The sequence below is a fragment of the Palaemon carinicauda genome, chromosome 1, assembly GCF_036898095.1.
Source record: "Palaemon carinicauda isolate YSFRI2023 chromosome 1, ASM3689809v2, whole genome shotgun sequence".
Classification (NCBI taxonomy): Eukaryota; Metazoa; Arthropoda; class Malacostraca; order Decapoda; family Palaemonidae; genus Palaemon; species Palaemon carinicauda.
The window spans coordinates 106,213-124,979 of record NC_090725.1 but is presented as its reverse complement, the minus strand read 5'-3'; the positions used below and the strand labels follow the sequence as shown (position 1 = coordinate 124,979).

The window sequence follows — 18,767 nt, the reverse complement described above, 5'->3', positions numbered from 1 at the left end:
AACTAAACCTAAGTAAAATAATCTGAATTCTTATGTTGTCCCATCAGTGATAGAGTGATTGTGCAATGATCTGTTAACTACATCATACCTTTATATAAAAAAAAATACTTAAAACCTAAAGATTTCTACAAAATTACTAAAAAAGTGAGCTAGAAAGAAATTACCATAATAAGTTGGATAACTTGAGAAGTCTAATGAGATGAAGTCTGCTAACTTAACAGGTGTTACATACTGAGTTCATAACTTTACCAAATTAGGTCACTGACATTATAGACAAAACACCTCACAACTCAAGGATTACTTGGGGGGAAAGAACCTAAGAATCACTGGTCAAATGTTTGTTAAGTTTAAGAGTACAGTAATCCTTACAAAATAACCTAAAATGAAAGGCACTGCATGACCTCTGGCATCAAATGAAATAACACTAACATTCCCACAAGCACGAATACCCACCCGACTTTCCTCGAGCGTGTCGTGGGCCCCTGGAGGATCATCTAGACAAAAGAAGTCTCGGACACACTTCTTTTCACGGATTCTTGCATGACCTGAAAATGAGACTCAAGTGTTACTTTTATAATAAAAAATTAAGAAGTAGACATGTTTGATACTGGGAGATAATTTGCATTGAAAAATAGAATTCTTAGACAGCTGATTTATATGGATATAGAGTCATGTTGAATTTTTTTTTTTTATCAAATTATGGCCTAATGAATAAAACTTTAAACCAACTTTGCACATGCATGTTTTTAAAGTTTACAACAAAAGCACTACAAAATTACTGAGTGAAAAGAATATTAAGCAACAACCACTTTACAATGGAATATAATATACAGCACTTCAGAGCCGCACAATGTTTATAATGAGTTACATTAAATACAAAAATAAATTCTAAAAGTCTTTTGAATTTTTCCTAGCTATACAAACAAAAGCATAAGTCCATAAAATCAGGAACATCTTCAGATGAGCTGGAACTGCCCTTGAATTCATCAGTGAAGTAGTTACCAGCAGGTGGTGAGCACATGTGATTAGCTACGTGGACCCACATATTGGAAGCTCTTCACTTTTGACCTTTGGCTGAGAGAAGGGTGGTTGAGGTGGAAACTTAACTTTAAAGGACTCAATTTTATATAGCTAAGAAAAATGAAAATTATTTTAATAATTTATTTGTTCCTATTCATATACTATACAAACCATTCATCCTTTAAAATAGGAAGACTCACTGAATGATGAAACCCAACTGTTTGGTTCTTTTTTTTCCCTTAGAAATGACAGTCTGCCAGTTCCTGTGGGAACAAGGGAGACTACTCCAGCATCCCCTTATTTGTCTATTTCTGGGCTCAACCTGTGTCGCTCCGTGAAATGCTCCTTATAGCACCATTTCTAAGGTATAAATACTGCTAGATATAGCAGAGAAAAAGTTGCATGGAATGCCAGGAATATACCCAGCTCGATCACCCTTATAGGGTGTCGGTATATAAGCTGGGGCGTGTTAAAATAACTACCAGAGGTCCTTTACCAATTACAGTGGTCCCTCGGTTATCGCGGTTAATGGGGACCGAGACCACCCGCGAAAACTGAAAATCCGCGAAGTAGCGGCGCCTCTTCAAAAATGCTTAAAAAAACGTATATATACCCCCCTGTATACAGTACACAATATAGAATACGGGTAGAGAGAGAGAGAGTGAAATTCATGTTATAAGAAAAAAAAAAAAAGAAAAAACTGTAAAATATGTTGTCTGTTTACAATAACAATTGAGGGTCTAGAACACTGTTCTACCGAACAATTTACTTGCGAACAACCAATTATCGTTATCAGCTTTCAAAAACAAGCAAACACTACAACTAGCTAACATAATTAGTCCGTCGTTTTGCGCAAAAAATTAACATTTATAATTTCTATTTCTGGGGGTTTAAGATTACAGTAATACATAAATAAAATTGTACCATACCCTATAGAAAATGGGTGGAGAGAGAGAGAGAGAGAGAGAGAGAGAGAGAGAGAGAGAGAGAGAGAGAGAGAGAGAGAGAGAGAGAGAGAGAGAGAGATTCATGTTAAACAATCAAACAATAAAACAACATTTAACTTACCTCTTACAATAAGTTCTTCTAAGCGTAGTTGATGAAAAGACCTGTGCAGTACGATGAGGTGATAACGATGAATGATTGCACAGGGGCATGGAGAGCTTTACTGCTCCTCGGATGACGCCGCAGACGATGCAGGAGAAGCTGCAGGAGGCGGCGTAGTGGCTACAGGAGGTGTCGTAATGGATGCAGGAGGTGGCGTAGTGGCTATAGGAGGTGGCGTAGTGGCTATAGGAGGTGGCGTAAGGGATGCAGGAGGCGGTGTAGCGGCTGCAGGAGGATCTTCTTCTGGTTTTTTGCGCGTAAGAAACATCGTTATTGGGAGTTGTGAACGTTGTCTTTTTTTGTCGATGAAGATGCGCCTATAAACAGCCATGACGTCATCAATACGATTGCTGAATTCGACGGCTCTTACCATGTTGTCATCCATTTCTTTGGCCCTTTTTTGGAGGTCTTTGGCAACATTGAAGAGGTACTGTAAATTATGCAATGTAAGGCCACCTTCTTCAGCTTCGTCACTAGCAGACTTGTCTTCCTCCTCACTCGCCGATTTGGTCATTTCCTGTAGGTCCTCCTCTGTCAGTGGGTTTGAGTGGCAGTCGATGAGATTGTTAATTTCATCAGCCGTCATATCCGAGAAGCCTTCAGTCTGCACCAACCGAGCCAGCCTGACAGCCTTATCAACGGCAGAGTGATGGATTTCGTTAGGCGTGAAACCCTCATAGTCATGAGTGATTTTGTTTGGCCACAATTTCTTCCAGCTGGAGATGAGTGTCTGTTCTTTCATGTCCTTTAGGGCATTCTGAATATTAGCCAGACACGTAGCTATGTTGTAGTCCTTCCAATAAGCTTTGATGCTGAAGGTCTCGTCGGTCTCTTCAATGGAGGAGATGAGACCCTCCATTGTTGACTTAGTGTAGAGGACTTTGAAGGCCCTAATAACCCCCTGATCCATGGGCTGTATAAGGGAAGTGGTGTTGGGGGGAAGGAACTCCACCTGTACCCCTTCATAATGCAAATTAGTTGCATGACCTCCTGCACAGTCCATGAAGAGAACCACTTTAAAGGGCCTGCCCTTTTCAGCCAGGTAAAGCTTTACCTGTGGTATGAAAGAGTTAAGGATCCAATCAAGTGTGAGGGCCTTGGTGATCCATGCCTTTTTATTGGCCATCCAGTACACTGGCAGTAAGGCTTTTTGTTCTTGTTTTTCAATGCTCGAGGATTCTGTGACTTGTAGATAAGGCCGGGCTTCAGCATGAATCCTGCAGCATTGCCACACATGAGCAGAGTCACCCGATCCTTGTGAGCTTTGAAACCTGGCTTTTTAAGTTCGTCCTTGAAAAGAAATGTTCAGGACGGCATCCTCTTCCAGAAGAGGCCTGTTTCATCCATATTAAAGACTTGCTCCGGGACATAGCCATTTTCTTCTATTATTTCCGGAAAAACATCCTCAACATAATGCCTCGCTGCTGCTTCGTCTGCAGAGGCTGCCTCTCCATACAACGACACACTCTGAAGTCCGAATCGCCTCTTAAACTTATCAAACCAGCCCTTGCTGGCAACGAAAGTCGTACGTGGTCGTCGTGGGCTAGTCTGGCTTGAGGTACCAGGCAGAGGATCATCTTCGTCGCCGTCGTCTTCTTCCTCATCTTGAACGTTGTCGTCGTCACCACCCTCAGGCACCATAGCATCAAACAAAGTTTTAGCCTTACTTCGGATCATGTTTGTATCCAGGCTGATTTTCTTCTCCCTACAATCATGGATCCAAATAGCCAGTGCATTTTCCATTCGCACCATGGTCTTATTCTGGGTGTTTACAACCCTTTTGGCATCTTTCGTGAAAGATATTGCAGCAGTTTTGCGGATGTTCTTCTCTTCCTTCTTTATGTACCGTACCATGGATTCATTAAGGCCATATTGTCGGGCTACGCTCGCGTAGCTATTTCCCGCTTTCAACTTGTCCAATAAACTCACTTTTTCGTTAATTGTTAACATCTTTCGCTTTTTCTTCGGCTCACTAGATGCACCAAGGGATAAAGAGCGTTTGGGAGGCATCACGAAGGGCTTCACAAAACTTTTACACTTAAAAAATCACCGCGAGACAAAGACTAACTAACCGCGATCTATGGCGAGAAGCGTATACGAGAAAAGCGTGGAGCGATGGGCATCGAAAGAAGCTTGGGCTAGTGAACGGGCCAATGGGGAGTCGAGTTCTCAGCGAGTGCTGGCCAATCAGCTTGCGTTTATGCCCGTGATGCTTAGCGTATACGTGCATTTCTTTTTGTTTTAAAATTTTGTAAAATGATGCAATTACTAATTCTAATTGAATATTTTGTTTTCAAAATTTGTAAAATAATGTAATTTCTAATTTTAATTTAATATTTTTCATTATTATTAATTTTTTAATATTTTTTGATATTTTTAATTTTTGAATATTTTTTAGACCCGCGAAGCTCTGAGCCCGCAAAAGTTGAACCGCGAACTAGCGAGGGACCACTGTAGTCCTCTCCTTTCTCAATATCCCCCGATACTACGAGGTGCCGTTCTACATCCGACTACTGCCTGCAACTGCGGCTACTGCTCCCCCCCCCCTTACTACCACTACCCACGCTTCTCCCATCATTCCTTTTCTAGCACCATGATATCCACACGTGTTTGTTTTCAGTAGCCTTTATGTGACTGCATTTTTTAAGATGTCTGACGTTTTGGAGAACCCATGATGATGATTAATGGGTTGGTATATATTCCACCATCGTCCCGCTTTTCTAAAAAGGGAGAGATGCTTCTCTAGAATTTATAGAATGGAGCTCAGAAGTGTAGCATACCAGCAGCAAGTCGGATCCAGCGAGTAACGCTTCGACCACTTTGTCCCCAAGAGAGGGGAACAGAAAAATGAAGAGGAGCCTGTCATTCTACCTTTTATTCCAGACTTACATTTATCCATTACCATACACAAAATGCTGCCTATCCTGTGTGGGACCAGTGATGGCTGCACAACTCCTTGAGCAGCCACTATAAGATCAACCACAAAGCTGTCGAGGGACTTTATGTAGGTATACTCCCATAAGTAGAAGGCCATGAAGGTGGTGGTCCAATGTGGCCACACCCCAGCCTTCAACACTTGGCTGATTGAGAGATTCCTCTTAAAGGCTACGGTGGGGCCTATACACATGAGCATCTTTTGATCACCACCAGATGCTTCACGTAGAGAGGGGATGGAATAGGCCTCGAACCCAAGATCATGCACCAACAGGTTCTGTGTTTTGGCCATGAAATTTGGCACAAAACTAAAGGTGACTTCCTTCCATCCCTCAGTATGAGTGACTAAACACGAGAGAGTGGGATGGGCATATTCACCGGGACATGCAACACAGACACAGGGGATGGGGTCACAGGCACAGAAGAAGGGACTATAGACCATGGAACCACAAAAACAAAGGTTAGGGAGAGGGGCTACAAGCCCTGGAACTACATGGACATGAGTCAGGGTGAGGGGCACAGGGATAGGGAAGGGAGACACATGAGTGATTGGATCAGAAGTGATGCAGCAGGGAGTGAGCCAGCACTGGGCCAAAGTGCACTTTTGGCCCTCCTAGAGCTGACTTACGACCAACTTTAGGTGTAAACAACTTGTGCCAGAGCTTTTCCTCCCAGCAATGGTGGGGAAGAACATGCATTCACACTCCGTTTGGGCAATAAGATCACAGGAGGCATCAACACCGGGGTCACTGGCACCAAGGTTACAGCTACCATGGCCTTAGTCCTTGCTGTCACCATGGGAGACACTGGCACAGGGGACGGCGGGGGTGAAGTATCCGCTACTAGCTCCCTCAACAATGTAATAAAGAGCCCAACTGAAAAACCCAAGGAGGTACAAGACTTCCTTAGATCAAAGCCCTTGTCGGTTGATTGCACGGCAACAGGATATAAGCCCCCAACTTCTAATGGGGGGCACACACACCACCAAAACCTCAAAAGCCTCTTGACATAGATTCGAGGTCTCCTTGCTCCTGAAGCATACTCCATGGGGACCGAGCCAGGGGCATATGCCTAGAAGCAGTGGTATGAATTTCACTCAATAAGGGAACAAAAGATGTGAAAGACTTCATCATCTTATTGGCCACTGCCAAAAACCACACTGGAAAAAGCTTAGCTTTCCTCCTCCCTTTCAGGGCATATACAATTTTGCCCGCTATTCAACGCACTACAGCCAGTTTAGCCATAAACAGGTTCAAACGTCCCCCTATTCCCCAGCATGTATGAATCTCCTTCACATCTACATACACAAATAGCAATAAATAATATTCAATTCTGCAAGAAAAATGAAAAGATCAAAACTTTTGGTTTGAAAGAGAGAGTATGTTCGTACTAGTTGTAGCCTAAGACAAAAATTAAGAGCTTCCGACAGGTTGGGGGGACCTGCCCATGCTGACCACCTGTTGTTAACTACCTTGTTAATGAATTCAACAACTATTCAAACTCTCCTGACGACATTCTCTCTATTCTAAAGGATGAAAGATTTGTATACACGTAGAATCAAACAAAAGCTAAATTATTAAACCTTATAACCCATTAGAAAGCATTGCACTAGAAAACTGGAATTGAAGATCAACATTATTATCAACACAATGTTATTCTACAATCTCATAAATGCAGCTAATATAGCAAGTACCATTCAGTTGCCAAGAAATAATATGAGATGGGAAGTGTCTGTCCCATAAACCAATGGTTAAGGCATTACATTAGATGAAAGTTTTGCATTTATAGAGGACCTCCAAATACAGTTATCATAGTCAAATAAAAAATATAGAGTGAGTATTTACAATTTTCTTACCAATGATATTATCTATAAATGCCTGCAGTCCTAGCTGTCGATCTTCAAGGAAAATGGGGTCAAAGTTATCTCCAAACCACCTTTTAGGAGGTAGAGCAAATCTTAGGCCAGGAAACTCAGATCGTAACTGTTGGTTAATAAAAAGCATTAAACCATATTTCAATTTTCTCAATACTATAAAGTATAATACTGTAAAGCAGGAACATATCACCACATTCGTGACAAAAACACAAAATCACTTTAATACTTTAGAGTAATACCTCGATACGAAAACAATTAGTTCTGGAGTGGATTTTGTATCATGATATTTTTTGTAAATTAGGGCAGTTTTAATTCAATTCCAAGCCCTACAAAAACACCACATTAAATTTACAATGATATACAGCCAAATACATTTGAATCCTTCAATATACCTAACCTAAATATTAATACTTGCAAATGAAGTACAGTAGTTCTCTGAACAAAATGCAATAATAAATGGAAAATACAATGCATACTGTATTTTACTGTACAATAGTGTACATGTATATACAAAAAATATACAGTAGCCTACGTACTGTACTTTACCAATGTTACCCTTAACGTAGAGAGGTACGTTTTCTACCAGGCATAACCAAACCGTTTTCTTCAACTCGCAGATATTTTCAACCGTAGCTATTTTACGGTTCGGTAATACAATTAATATTCATTGGTGATACGTCAATAAATAACTTTTTTATATGCGCGTATTTTAAAGCTACTGTATTTTATTGTAATACAAGAAAGATTCATTGATGTTGATATGTACTTGTACTTACTTTGAATAATGATTAACTTTAATTTTTCGATAAAGTTTTTTAACTTATTTATTTACCGAAATGAAAGAAAAGTGTATCGCTAATGTTTCGATATGCATAGTAGCATTGTGCGTATGTACATAATGTACACACAAATACAGTACTGTTCATTGTTTTTTATTCTAAAAATGTACTTATTATAAAATTGATCGTAAATAAAGGATCATGACATGAAAAGGTAAAAATATGTTACAATCTGTTATTTATATACTGAAATGAAAGAAAAATAATTTATATCGCTAATGTGTTTGATATGTGTAGTAGCATCGTGCGTTCGTACATAAAATACAGTTCTTTTCAATGTGTTATTTAATTATAAAATGTACTTAATATAAAATTCACTGTAAATAAACAACCACGAAATATATTACGATCTGTTATTTATTTACTAAAATGAAAGAAAAATATATTGAAAATGTTTTTAAATGAGTTGTAGCAATGTGCATATGTACATACTGTACATACAATACAGTACAGTTTATTGTGTTTTTTCACTTAAAAAATGTACTTATTGATAAAAATAAGAGAGCAGATTCTTACATCAGTAACTAGCATCAATGAACGGAGATACTGTAACCAATAGGAGAGCAGGGCTATGATGGCGAGTTTATAGTTTTGCGGAGAACAAATTTTAAAATCATTTTTAAGCAGCCGCGCGAATCTCATTTTATATCATGAGGGGTTTTTCTTTTTTCATAATATGAGGCAAAAAATCTTTGTATTTCTTTTCGTATCATGAATTCTTCGAATACAGAAACATTCGTATCGAGAAGTATTACTGTACATTATCGTATTAAACTACATTACTGCGATGTTTCTACTACTGCATTGAACGTGATATAGTACTTAGATTTTACTTTTCTTGATTTGCATCAAGATAAAAAAAACCATTCTAGACAAAAAAAATAATAACCATACTGTATTTCCCGTGTCATAAGACGCACTTTTTCCTGAGCAATACCCCAAAAAATCACCCTGCGTCTCAACAAAAAGATAAAGTGGTAGAGTATATGGAGTTTGACAACCCTCAATTGCTTCAAACACCCAAGTAATGACATACAAGCACTCACACTCACCAGGCATAAAATATAAGCCGGAAATTATCATTCATCTGTTATAAACAAATTTATTTTGGTACTGAACTTTCTTTGATTAATGAGAGTAAGATTTGTTTTGGTTTTGGTGATCAATCAGCTGATGACTCGCCAACTCCATCTACACACAAACATGCAACTAATGGTATTCTACCAGACAACGCTACAATATATTACTGTAGTTGTTTATGCAGTATTTATCCATTTCTCTTATTTTGATATTAAGCAATACAGTATTTTGGTAATGACTTTCTTGCCCAGGTTCCAAAATAATAGAGATAGTTGTTGCTGAACAGAACCTTGAAAAAACATCTCACTGCAAGTTAAGCACAATGTTACCAAGATAGCTGTAAACTAATTAGAACTAGAGTTACACAACCACCAGAAAAACTATTTAACAAACTAAACAAAAAATATTCACTAGCCTACGTACTGTACTTTACCAATGTTACCCTTAACGTAGAGAGGTACGTTTTCTACCATGCATAACCAAACCGTTTTCTTCAACTCTCAGATATTTTCAACCGTAGCTATTTTACGGTTCGGTAATACAATTAATATTCATCGGTGATACGTCAATAAATAACTTTTTTATATGCGCGTATTTTAAAGCTACTGTATTTTATTGTAATACAAAAAAGATTCATTGATGTTGATAAGTACTTGTACTTACTTTGAATAATGATTAACTTTAATTTTTCGATAAAGTTTTTTAACTTATTTATTTACCGAAATGAAAGAAAAGTGTATCGCTAATGTTTCGATATGCATAGTAGCATTGTGCGTATGTACATAATGTACACACAAATACAGTACTGTTCATTGTTTTTTATTCTAAAAATGTACTTATTATAAAATTGATCGTAAATAAAGGATCATGACATGAAAAGGTAAAAATATGTTACAATCTGTTATTTATATACTGAAATGAAAGAAAAATAATTTATATCGCTAATGTGTTTGATATGTGTAGTAGCATCGTGCGTTCGTACATAAAATACAGTTCTTTTCAATGTGTTATTTAATTATAAAATGTACTTAATATAAAATTCACTGTAAATAAACAACCCCGAAATATATTACGATCTGTTATTTATTTACTAAAATGAAAGAAAAATATATTGAAAAAGTTTTTAAATGAGTTGTAGCAATGTGCATATGTACATACTGTACATACAATACAGTACAGTTTATTGTGTTTTTTCACTTAAAAAATGTACTTATTGATAAAAATAAGAGAGCAGATTCTTACATCAGTAACTAGCATCAATGAACGGAGATACTGTAACCAATAGGAGAGCAGGGCTATGATGGCGAGTTTATAGTTTTGCGGAGAACAAATTTTAAAATCATTTTTAAGCAGCCGCGCGAATCTCATTTTGTATCATGAGGGGTTTTTCTTTTTTCATAATATGAGGCAAAAAATCTTTGTATTTCTTTTCTTATCATGAATTCTTCGAATACAGAAACATTCGTATCGAGAAGTATTACTGTACATTATCGTATTAAACTACATTACTGCGATGTTTCTACTACTGCATTGAACGTGATATAATACTTAGATTTTACTTTTCTTGATTTGCATCAAGATAAAAAAAACCATTCTAGACAAAAAAAATAATAACCATACTGTATTTCCCGTGTCATAAGACGCACTTTTTCCTGAGCAATACCCCAAAAAATCACCCTGCGTCTCAACAAAAAGATAAAGTGGTAGAGTATATGGAGTTTGACAACCCTCAATTGCTTCAAACACCCAAGTAATGACATACAAGCACTCACACTCACCAGGCATAAAATATAAGCCGGAAATTATCATTCATCTGTTATAAACAAATTTATTTTGGTACTGAACTTTCTTTGATTAATGAGGGTAAGATTTGTTTTGGTTTTGGTGATCAATCAGCTGATGACTCGCCAACTCCATCTACACACAAACATGCAACTAATGGTATTCTACCAGACAACGCTACAATATATTAGTTGTTTATGCAGTATTTATCCATTTCTCTTATTTTGATATTAAGCAATACAGTATTTTGGTAATGACTTTCTTGCCCAGGTTCCAAAATAATAGAGATAGTTGTTGCTGAACAGAACCTTGAAATGTTATTTTTATTAATAAAATAAATTTTTGAATATACTTACCCGGTGATCATATAGCTGCAACTCTGTTGCTCGACAGAAAAACCTACGGTCAAAATACGCCAGCGATCGCTATGCAGGTGGGGGTGTACATCAACAGCGCCATCTGTCGAGCAGGTACTTAGTACTCCAAGCAAACAAAGAACCAATTTTCTCCTCGGTCCACTGGGTCTCTATTGGGGAGGAAGGGAGGGTCCTTTAATATATGATCACCGGGTAAGTATATTCAAAAATTTATTTTATTAATAAAAATAACATTTTTCAATATTAAACTTAGCCGGTGATCATATAGCTGATTCACACCCAGGGGGGTGGGTAGAGACCAGCATTACATGTTTACATTATTATGAGCTAAGTATTTTGTATTTCATTTTAGCAGTTATTCAAAATAACAAACATAAAATAAATAAGTACCTGGTAAGGAAGTCGACTTGAACAATTACTCTGCCTTTTTAAGTACGTCTTCCTTACGGAGCCTCGCGATCCTCTTAGGATGCTGAGCGACCCCTAGGATCTGAAGTATCAAGGGTTGCAACCCATACAACAGGACCTCATCAAAACCTCTAATCTAGGCGCTTCTCAAGAAATGACTTTGACCACCCGCCAAATCAAGTAGGATGCGAAAGGCTTCTTAGCCTTCCGGACAACCCAAAAACAATAATAAAACATTTCAAGAGAAAGATTAAAAAGGTTATAGAATTAGGGAATTGTAGTGGTTGAGCCCTCACCCACTACTGCACTCGTTGCTACGAATGGTCCCAGAGTGTAGCAGTTCTCGTAAAGAGACTGGACATTCTTAAGATAAAAAGACGCGAACACTGATTTGCTTTTCCAATAGGTTGCGTCGATTATACTTTGCAGAGATCTATTTTGTTTAAAGGCCACGGAAGTTGCGACAGCTCTAACTTCGTGTGTCCTTACCTTCAGCAAAGCTTGGTCTTCCTCATTCAGATGGGAATGAGCTTCTCGTATTAACAGTCTGATAAAATAGGATAAAGCATTCTTTGACATAGGCAAAGATGGATTCTTAACTGAACACCATAAAGCTTCAGACGGGCCTCGTAAAGGTTTTTAAATAGAACTTAAGAGCTCTTACAGGACATAAGACTCTTTCTAGTTCATTTCCAACCATACGATAAGCTTGGAATATCGAACGATATTGGTCAAGGCCGAGAAGGCAGCTCGTGTTTGGCTAGAAAACCAAGTTGTAGAACATGTAGCCGTTTCGGATGAGAATCCGATGTTCTTGCTGAAGGCATGAATCTCACTGACTCTTTTAGCTGTGCTAAAGGTGAGATCTTTCAGGGAGGCTGATTGTAGCGGTTCGAACCTGTCTGACATAAGGAATGTTAGTACCACGTCTAAATTCCAACCAGGTGTAACCAAATGACGCTCCTTCGTGGTCTCAAAAGACTTAAGGAGGTCCTGTAGATCTTTATTGTTGGAAAGATCTAAGCCTCTGTGACGGAAGACTGATGCCAACATGCTTCTGTAAACCTTGATAGTGGGAGCTGAAAGAGATCGTTCTTTCCTCAGATATAAGAGAAAGTCAGCTATTTGAGTTACAGAGGTACTGGTCGAGGATACGGATACTGACTTGCACCAGTTTCGGAAGATTTCCCACTTCGATTGGTAGACTCTAAGGGTGGATGTTCTCCTTGCTCTAGCAATCGCTCTGGTTGCCTCCTTCGAAAAGCCTCTAGCTCTCGAGAGTCTTTCGATAGTCTGAAGGCAGTCAGACGAAGAGCGTGGAGGCCTTGGTGTACCTTCTTTACGCGTGGCTGACGTAGAAGGTCCACCCTTAGGGGAAGTGTTCTGGGAACGTCTACTAGCCATCGAAGTACCTCGGTGAGTTATTCTCTCGCGGGCCAGAGGGAAGCAACTAGCGTCAACCTTGTCCCTTCGTGAGAGGCGAACTTCTGCAGTACCTTGTTGACAATCTTGAACGGAGGGAATGCATATAGATCTAGATGTGACCAATCTAGTAGAAAGGCATCTATATGAACTGCTGCTGGGTCCGGGATTGGTGAGCAATAAATTGGGAGCCTCTTGGTCATCGAGGTTGCGAAGAGATCTATGGTTGGCTGGCCCCAGGTGGCCCAAAGTCTCTTGCATACATCCTTGTGGAGGGTCCATTCTGTTGGAATTATTTGTTCCTTCCGACTGAGACAATCTGCCATGACATTCAAGTTGCCTTGGATGAACCTCGTTACTAGTGAAATGTCTAGACCTTTTGACCAGGTGAGGAGGTCCCTTGCGATCTCGTACAATGTCAGAGAGTAGGTCCCTCCTTGCTTGGAGATGTACGCCAAAGCCGTGGTGTTGTCCGAGTTCACCTCCACCACTTTGCCTTGAAGGAGAGACCTGAAGCTTTTCCAGGTCAGACGTACTGCCAGTAGCTCCTTGCAGTTGAAATGCATTGTCCTTTGACTCGAGTTCCATAATCCCGAGCATTCCCTACCGTCTAATGTCGCACCCCAGCCTACGTCCGATGCATCCGAGAAGAGAACGTGGTTGGGAGTCTGAACAGTCAGGGGAAGACCCTCTCTAAGGTTGATATAGTCCTTTCACCAAGTCAGACAAGACTTTATCTTTCCGGAAACCGGGATCGAGACCGCTTCTAGCGTCTTGTCCTTTTTCCAGTGAAAAGCTAGATGGTATAGAAGAGGACGGAGGTGTAGTCTTCCTAGTGACACAAATTGATCCACGGATGACAGTGTCCCTACCAGACTCATCCACAGCCTGACTGGGCAGCGTTCCTTCTTCAGCATCTTCTGGATGGATAGCAGGGCTGGGGGTTGATCGTCTTGTTCAGCAACGTCCTCATCAGAGGGTTCCTCATCCGAAACTGATGAGGAAACGGCAACGGAGTGGGCAACGTCTGACTCGCTGAATCCGGTCGCACTGGTGGATGCGTGACGGAGCCGGACGCAATATCATGGCACTGCTGCACAGTCTGTGAACTGTCAACAACCATGGGTGCGCGAGGAAGTACAGCGTCAACCCGAAACTGTCTAGACTGTCTGGGTTGTGCAGTCAACACCCTACCGGGTTGCTGAGGTTGACGCACTGCGTCACAACAAGTCACCTCTGCTGGTTGTTGAACGTCTTCCTAGTGACACACTGAACGTCAACAACCACCTCCGAGCGTCGCTTAACGTCAACGTGCGACTGGCAACCCACACTGGGTCGCATCGGTGGAGGAACCACCTCAACTGGCAGACGCGAGTAGGTTACCTCAGCGTCAACAGGGCGCACAACCGACCGGTTGGAAGGTTGTTGGCCAGAAGGTTCTTCTCCGCATTTAAGTCCTCTATCAAGAACACAAGCTTGGACTGCATGTCTTGCAGCAAAGCCCATTAAGGGTCTACGGGAGCAGGTGTGGCAACAGACGGGGTTAGCGACTGAGGCGGAACCATTTACCATCCCTGGAAGCCTTGTTATGTGTGACATAATAGTACAGCAAACTTCAAAGGCTCGACAAAAGTTGAGAAGTTGACCTGTAAACAACTTGGAGCGTCTCCTGGCTAGGCGCCAGGGCGAGTCTACCAGACTTGAGAAGTGTATCTGGGCAGAGGCATGAACTCCCAAGCCGAGAACTTCTCTCGTGTCCTATCAGACTCTCGCTCTATAAGCCAGTTTAAAAGAAGGGAAATCAAAGGCTGTATCCCTAAAACTCCTCCTGGTGCAAAAACCAGTCGCCTAGCCAACGTAACGCTCTCTAGGAGAGCGAGAGAGCACTAGCTTAACAACAACGGCTTCGAAGTAGCTAGGCCTAGTGTAAGTTCTGACGTTTAGGCGAACGAGGAGCAGCAGTTACAAGATCTGGACGAAGATCCTTAAAAAATCATCATGATTTAATTAAAGTCCATAGGAGGCTAAGCAGCTTAAGGCTCCTCTCCAAATGACAGAGTCCTCAAAGGAATATCAGTAGGAGGGAGAACAGCACTTTCCCATCTACAGGAACCTTGTCCGATAAAAGCTAGGTTATCTCAGTGAGTCTCTCACTGGTGCATTAGTAGCAGCCCAGAAGGCAACGTCATGTAACTGCTTGACAGTCTGTGAACTGTCAACAATTGAACTGTCAACCACAACAGGTGCGTGAGGACATACAGCACTGGTGCATTAGTAGCAGACCAGAAGGCAACGTCATGTAACTGCTTGACAGTCTGTGAACTGTCAACAACTGAACTGTCAACCACAACAGGTGCGTGAGGACATACAGTGTTCACTCGAGACTGCTTTGACTGTCTATACTGAGCAGTCAAAACAACTCTAGAGTGCGGAGGTTGACGCACCGCGTCAAAACAAAACAACTTAGACCGTTGTTGTACCTCGCGAACGTCAACGGAAGGTTCCGTGCGTTACTGAACGTCAACATGCGGCTGGCAGGGTACACTGGAACGCATGGGTGGCGGGACTCTCTCAGCTGGAGTGCGGCAGAAGGTTGCCTCAGCGTCCACAGGACGCACAACCGTGGTTGGTTGTAGGCTAGAGGTTGGTGCAGTGTCAACCTTCTCCGCACGAAAGTCCCGCATCAATGACGTTAACTGAGACTGCATGGTCTGCAGCACAGACCACTTAGGGTCTACATGAGCAGGTGCGGCAACAGACGGTGTGACTGCCTGATGCGGTACCGCTTTGCCTCTCTTAGGAGGTGAGCAGTCGTCGGAAGACTGCAGCGAGTTCGAACTGACCCAGTGGCTACAACTGGGCCGTTGGACTTGCGCGGAAGGGACCGACTTGCGCTTAATAAGCTGCGAGACCTTGGTCCAAGGTTTCTTATGAGAAACCTCTTCCGCAGACGAGAAATAAATGGGCTCTCTCGTCTTTGTGTGGGTGGGGCGATCTTGGGTAGATACGCCCGAAACCACGGAGGGAAACGTCTGTTCGTTGATCAAGGCCTGACGAACCCATAAGTCGTTCGACATTACTTCTCCCCTGGGCTTGGGAGCTTGCAAGAGGTCCCGGACTAGGTGAACGACAGGCACGAACAGACGAACCCTCGGACGCAACACTGTAACACTTTGCGCATATCACTTTATCACTTCGATTTTCTGTTTTGCACTTATTACACTGAAATCGAAACTTTTACTGATTTCAACCTGAAACACGCAATTCTACCCTTCATTAAAAGGTAGTAATTGCGAAATCAGTCGTATAATGCAGCTATTAATACTAGCAAAAAACAGAAAACATATATAAAGATAAAAAATTCAGTGGCTGGGAAAGAGACTAAACACTCGTTCAAATAAACTACGTTTACAATCTCTCACCGCACATAGCCTGGGGACAAGAATAAAACCCTAGAAACATTTTACCTTCTTCCCCGTACAGCGACTAGGGAGGAGAGAAACACGAGAACAACGTTACCCGCTTGAACGGAACGTTTTCTCTCCTCTCTCTCCCTCCGTCTCTATCTCTCTCTCTCTTTCTCTCTTGATTTCGCACCTAAGAGAAGAGCCCAATTATATTTCGTCAAAAAAAACATGTTATTTGACTAAAGGAAAAAACTGAAAGGTTTTTCAATTAAAAAGTTCCTTTAAAATAGAATTTAAAACATTTAAGCTAAGAAAGAATGAACAAAACGTCAGAATCGATTTACTCTTACTGCAACGTGAAACCGTGATACACTCTCTCTCTATCGTAACGATAGAGCGCATGTTGAACGTCCTGAACGTCAACGACTGCGTAGTCTAAAAAACTAAACGTTAGTAAAAATTTTAAATTCTTTAAAGGCTAAATACGATATAACGGGCTCAACGTTGATTAACTTCGGTTCCAAGTTAGGACCGCCTACTATCAGGAAAGGTCGCATACAAACAAAACATAAAAATTTATTTTTATATGTTTATAATAAATGGAAAGTTAATCGAAGAGGCCTAATAATGGCGGAGAGATATAAAATATATAGATCTATAACGTGTTAAGCAAAATTACTAAAAACCTAAACACACTTCCTTCTAAGGGAAGGGTCGGCCATTTAAAAGTGAAAGAGAGTCCATACTCTCTTTGTCACCATAATTAAATCTATCCAAAACGAGTTCAAGTTTTGAGATGAAGATAAAACCCCTGCATAGCGAAAGCTCAAAACTAGAATAGTGTACTTCACCAAATAGTTGTGAAAACAAATCCAGTTAGTAACAGCGTATTAGTAGGTCTTGCCGGTAGCCCGACAGAGAGAAAATTGGTTCTTTGTTTGCTTGGAGTACTAAGTACCTGCTCGACAGATGGCGCTGTTGATGTACACCCCCACCTGCATAGCGATCGCTGGCGTATTTTGACCGTAGGTTTTTCTGTCGAGCAACAGAGTTGCAGCTATATGATCACCGGCTAAGTTTAATATTGAAAAAAAAATCTCACTGCAAGTTAAGCACAATGTTATCAAGATAGCTGTAAACTAATTAGAGCTAGAGTTACACAAACACCAGAAAAATTATTCCACAAACTGAAATTTCTAGAGAATTTTTTATTTGATCAATAATTAACTTGGTATGAAAATGTGCACATGAGGAATTTTGAAAATATTACAGGAATTTTACTTCTTTACCAAAATTTGATCAGGAACACTGCTTTCATGTCAACAAAAAACTTGGAAACATTGTTATGCATTATCTTTTATATGGATACATAATAAAATTGGGATAACAGGTGTACAGCTAATTAATATTTGCCTAACACATTTCATAATACATCCAATTATGAAACTTTACTGTCCTAGACTAGGAATTGCGGCCTACAATGAATTGCAAAACCCTAAATTTCTTTTTTTCCAAAAATTGCTTGGCTAAATATAAAGTGTGTCTTACCACTGTCGTCTTACGACACAGGAAATACAGTATATAACTAGACAAAAGCCATGTCCAAGAAAAAAATATCCAATTCCAATCTAGGGCAACTAAATACTGTAACTTATTGCAACTATATCTTTTGATAAAACAGAAAATACTGTACACACAGTTCAGAGAAAATCTAATATAAGAACAATTCCAATTGAACTTTGGGAATTCTCAATTTCTATATTCCAGTTTAAGGTTTAAAGACTACTCATGAATGGCAGAGGCAAGGGACAGTGACATTACCATAAGCAAGCAGGGCAATGTCTTAGAGACTGACCATATATACATATGATCAGTGCCCAAGACCCCTCTCCCTCAAATATAGGACCAGGGAAGGCCAGGCAATAGCTGCTGATGACTCAGCAGGTAGGCCTATAAGCTTCCTCAAACACCCCAACCTTAGCTCACAAGGATGGTGAGGTTGCTTCCACTTAAGGAACTATTGAGTTAGATCAGGAATCAAACCCCAATATAGCGATCACCAGTTAGGGACGTTACCAAATAGGCCACCAAAACCCTTAACTAATAAATTGATTTTTTTCAACATGAAAAAACTCATACTTACTCTCTTGTTCAATCTCATGAAGTCTGTATAACGGCGAAAGACAAACCACTGATCACCAGAGGGTCGATGCATAACTTGTATTTTAAAAACCTGTAAAAAGAAATTGTGAATCAAATCTTTACTCAACAAACTAATTGCTACCTTCTCATAGTGTACTAAGAAATAAAATAAGCACACAATACTCCACTGTGCCCTAGGCAGATCAGCTTGGGAAAAATTTCAAAAAGTCCTAAACATTTTCTGAATATTTAATTTAAAAATCAACATAAAGCCTTAAATAAGATTGTTGCTTCAAAGCTTATCCTAAGAGAAATGCTTAGCATCTCACACTTCTCAAAATTTTTGAGAATATCTATGAGCTCCAGGAAATAT

General features: G+C 40.2%; 1 protein-coding gene across 2 annotated transcripts in view; it reads right to left on the bottom strand.

Moving 5' to 3' along the window:
* The window catches only part of LOC137646349 (uncharacterized), a 56,687-nt gene that overhangs the window by 19,951 nt on the left and 17,969 nt on the right, over positions 1-18,767 (bottom strand). For both annotated transcript variants that reach the window (XM_068379456.1, XM_068379462.1), the window contains 3 exons: positions 18,396-18,485; positions 6,917-7,043; positions 454-545 (listed from right to left, as the gene is read on the bottom strand). In XM_068379456.1, coding sequence (XP_068235557.1) covers positions 454-545; positions 6,917-7,043; positions 18,396-18,485 — 309 coding nt within the window. The remainder of the gene's footprint in view (positions 1-453; positions 546-6,916; positions 7,044-18,395; positions 18,486-18,767) is intronic.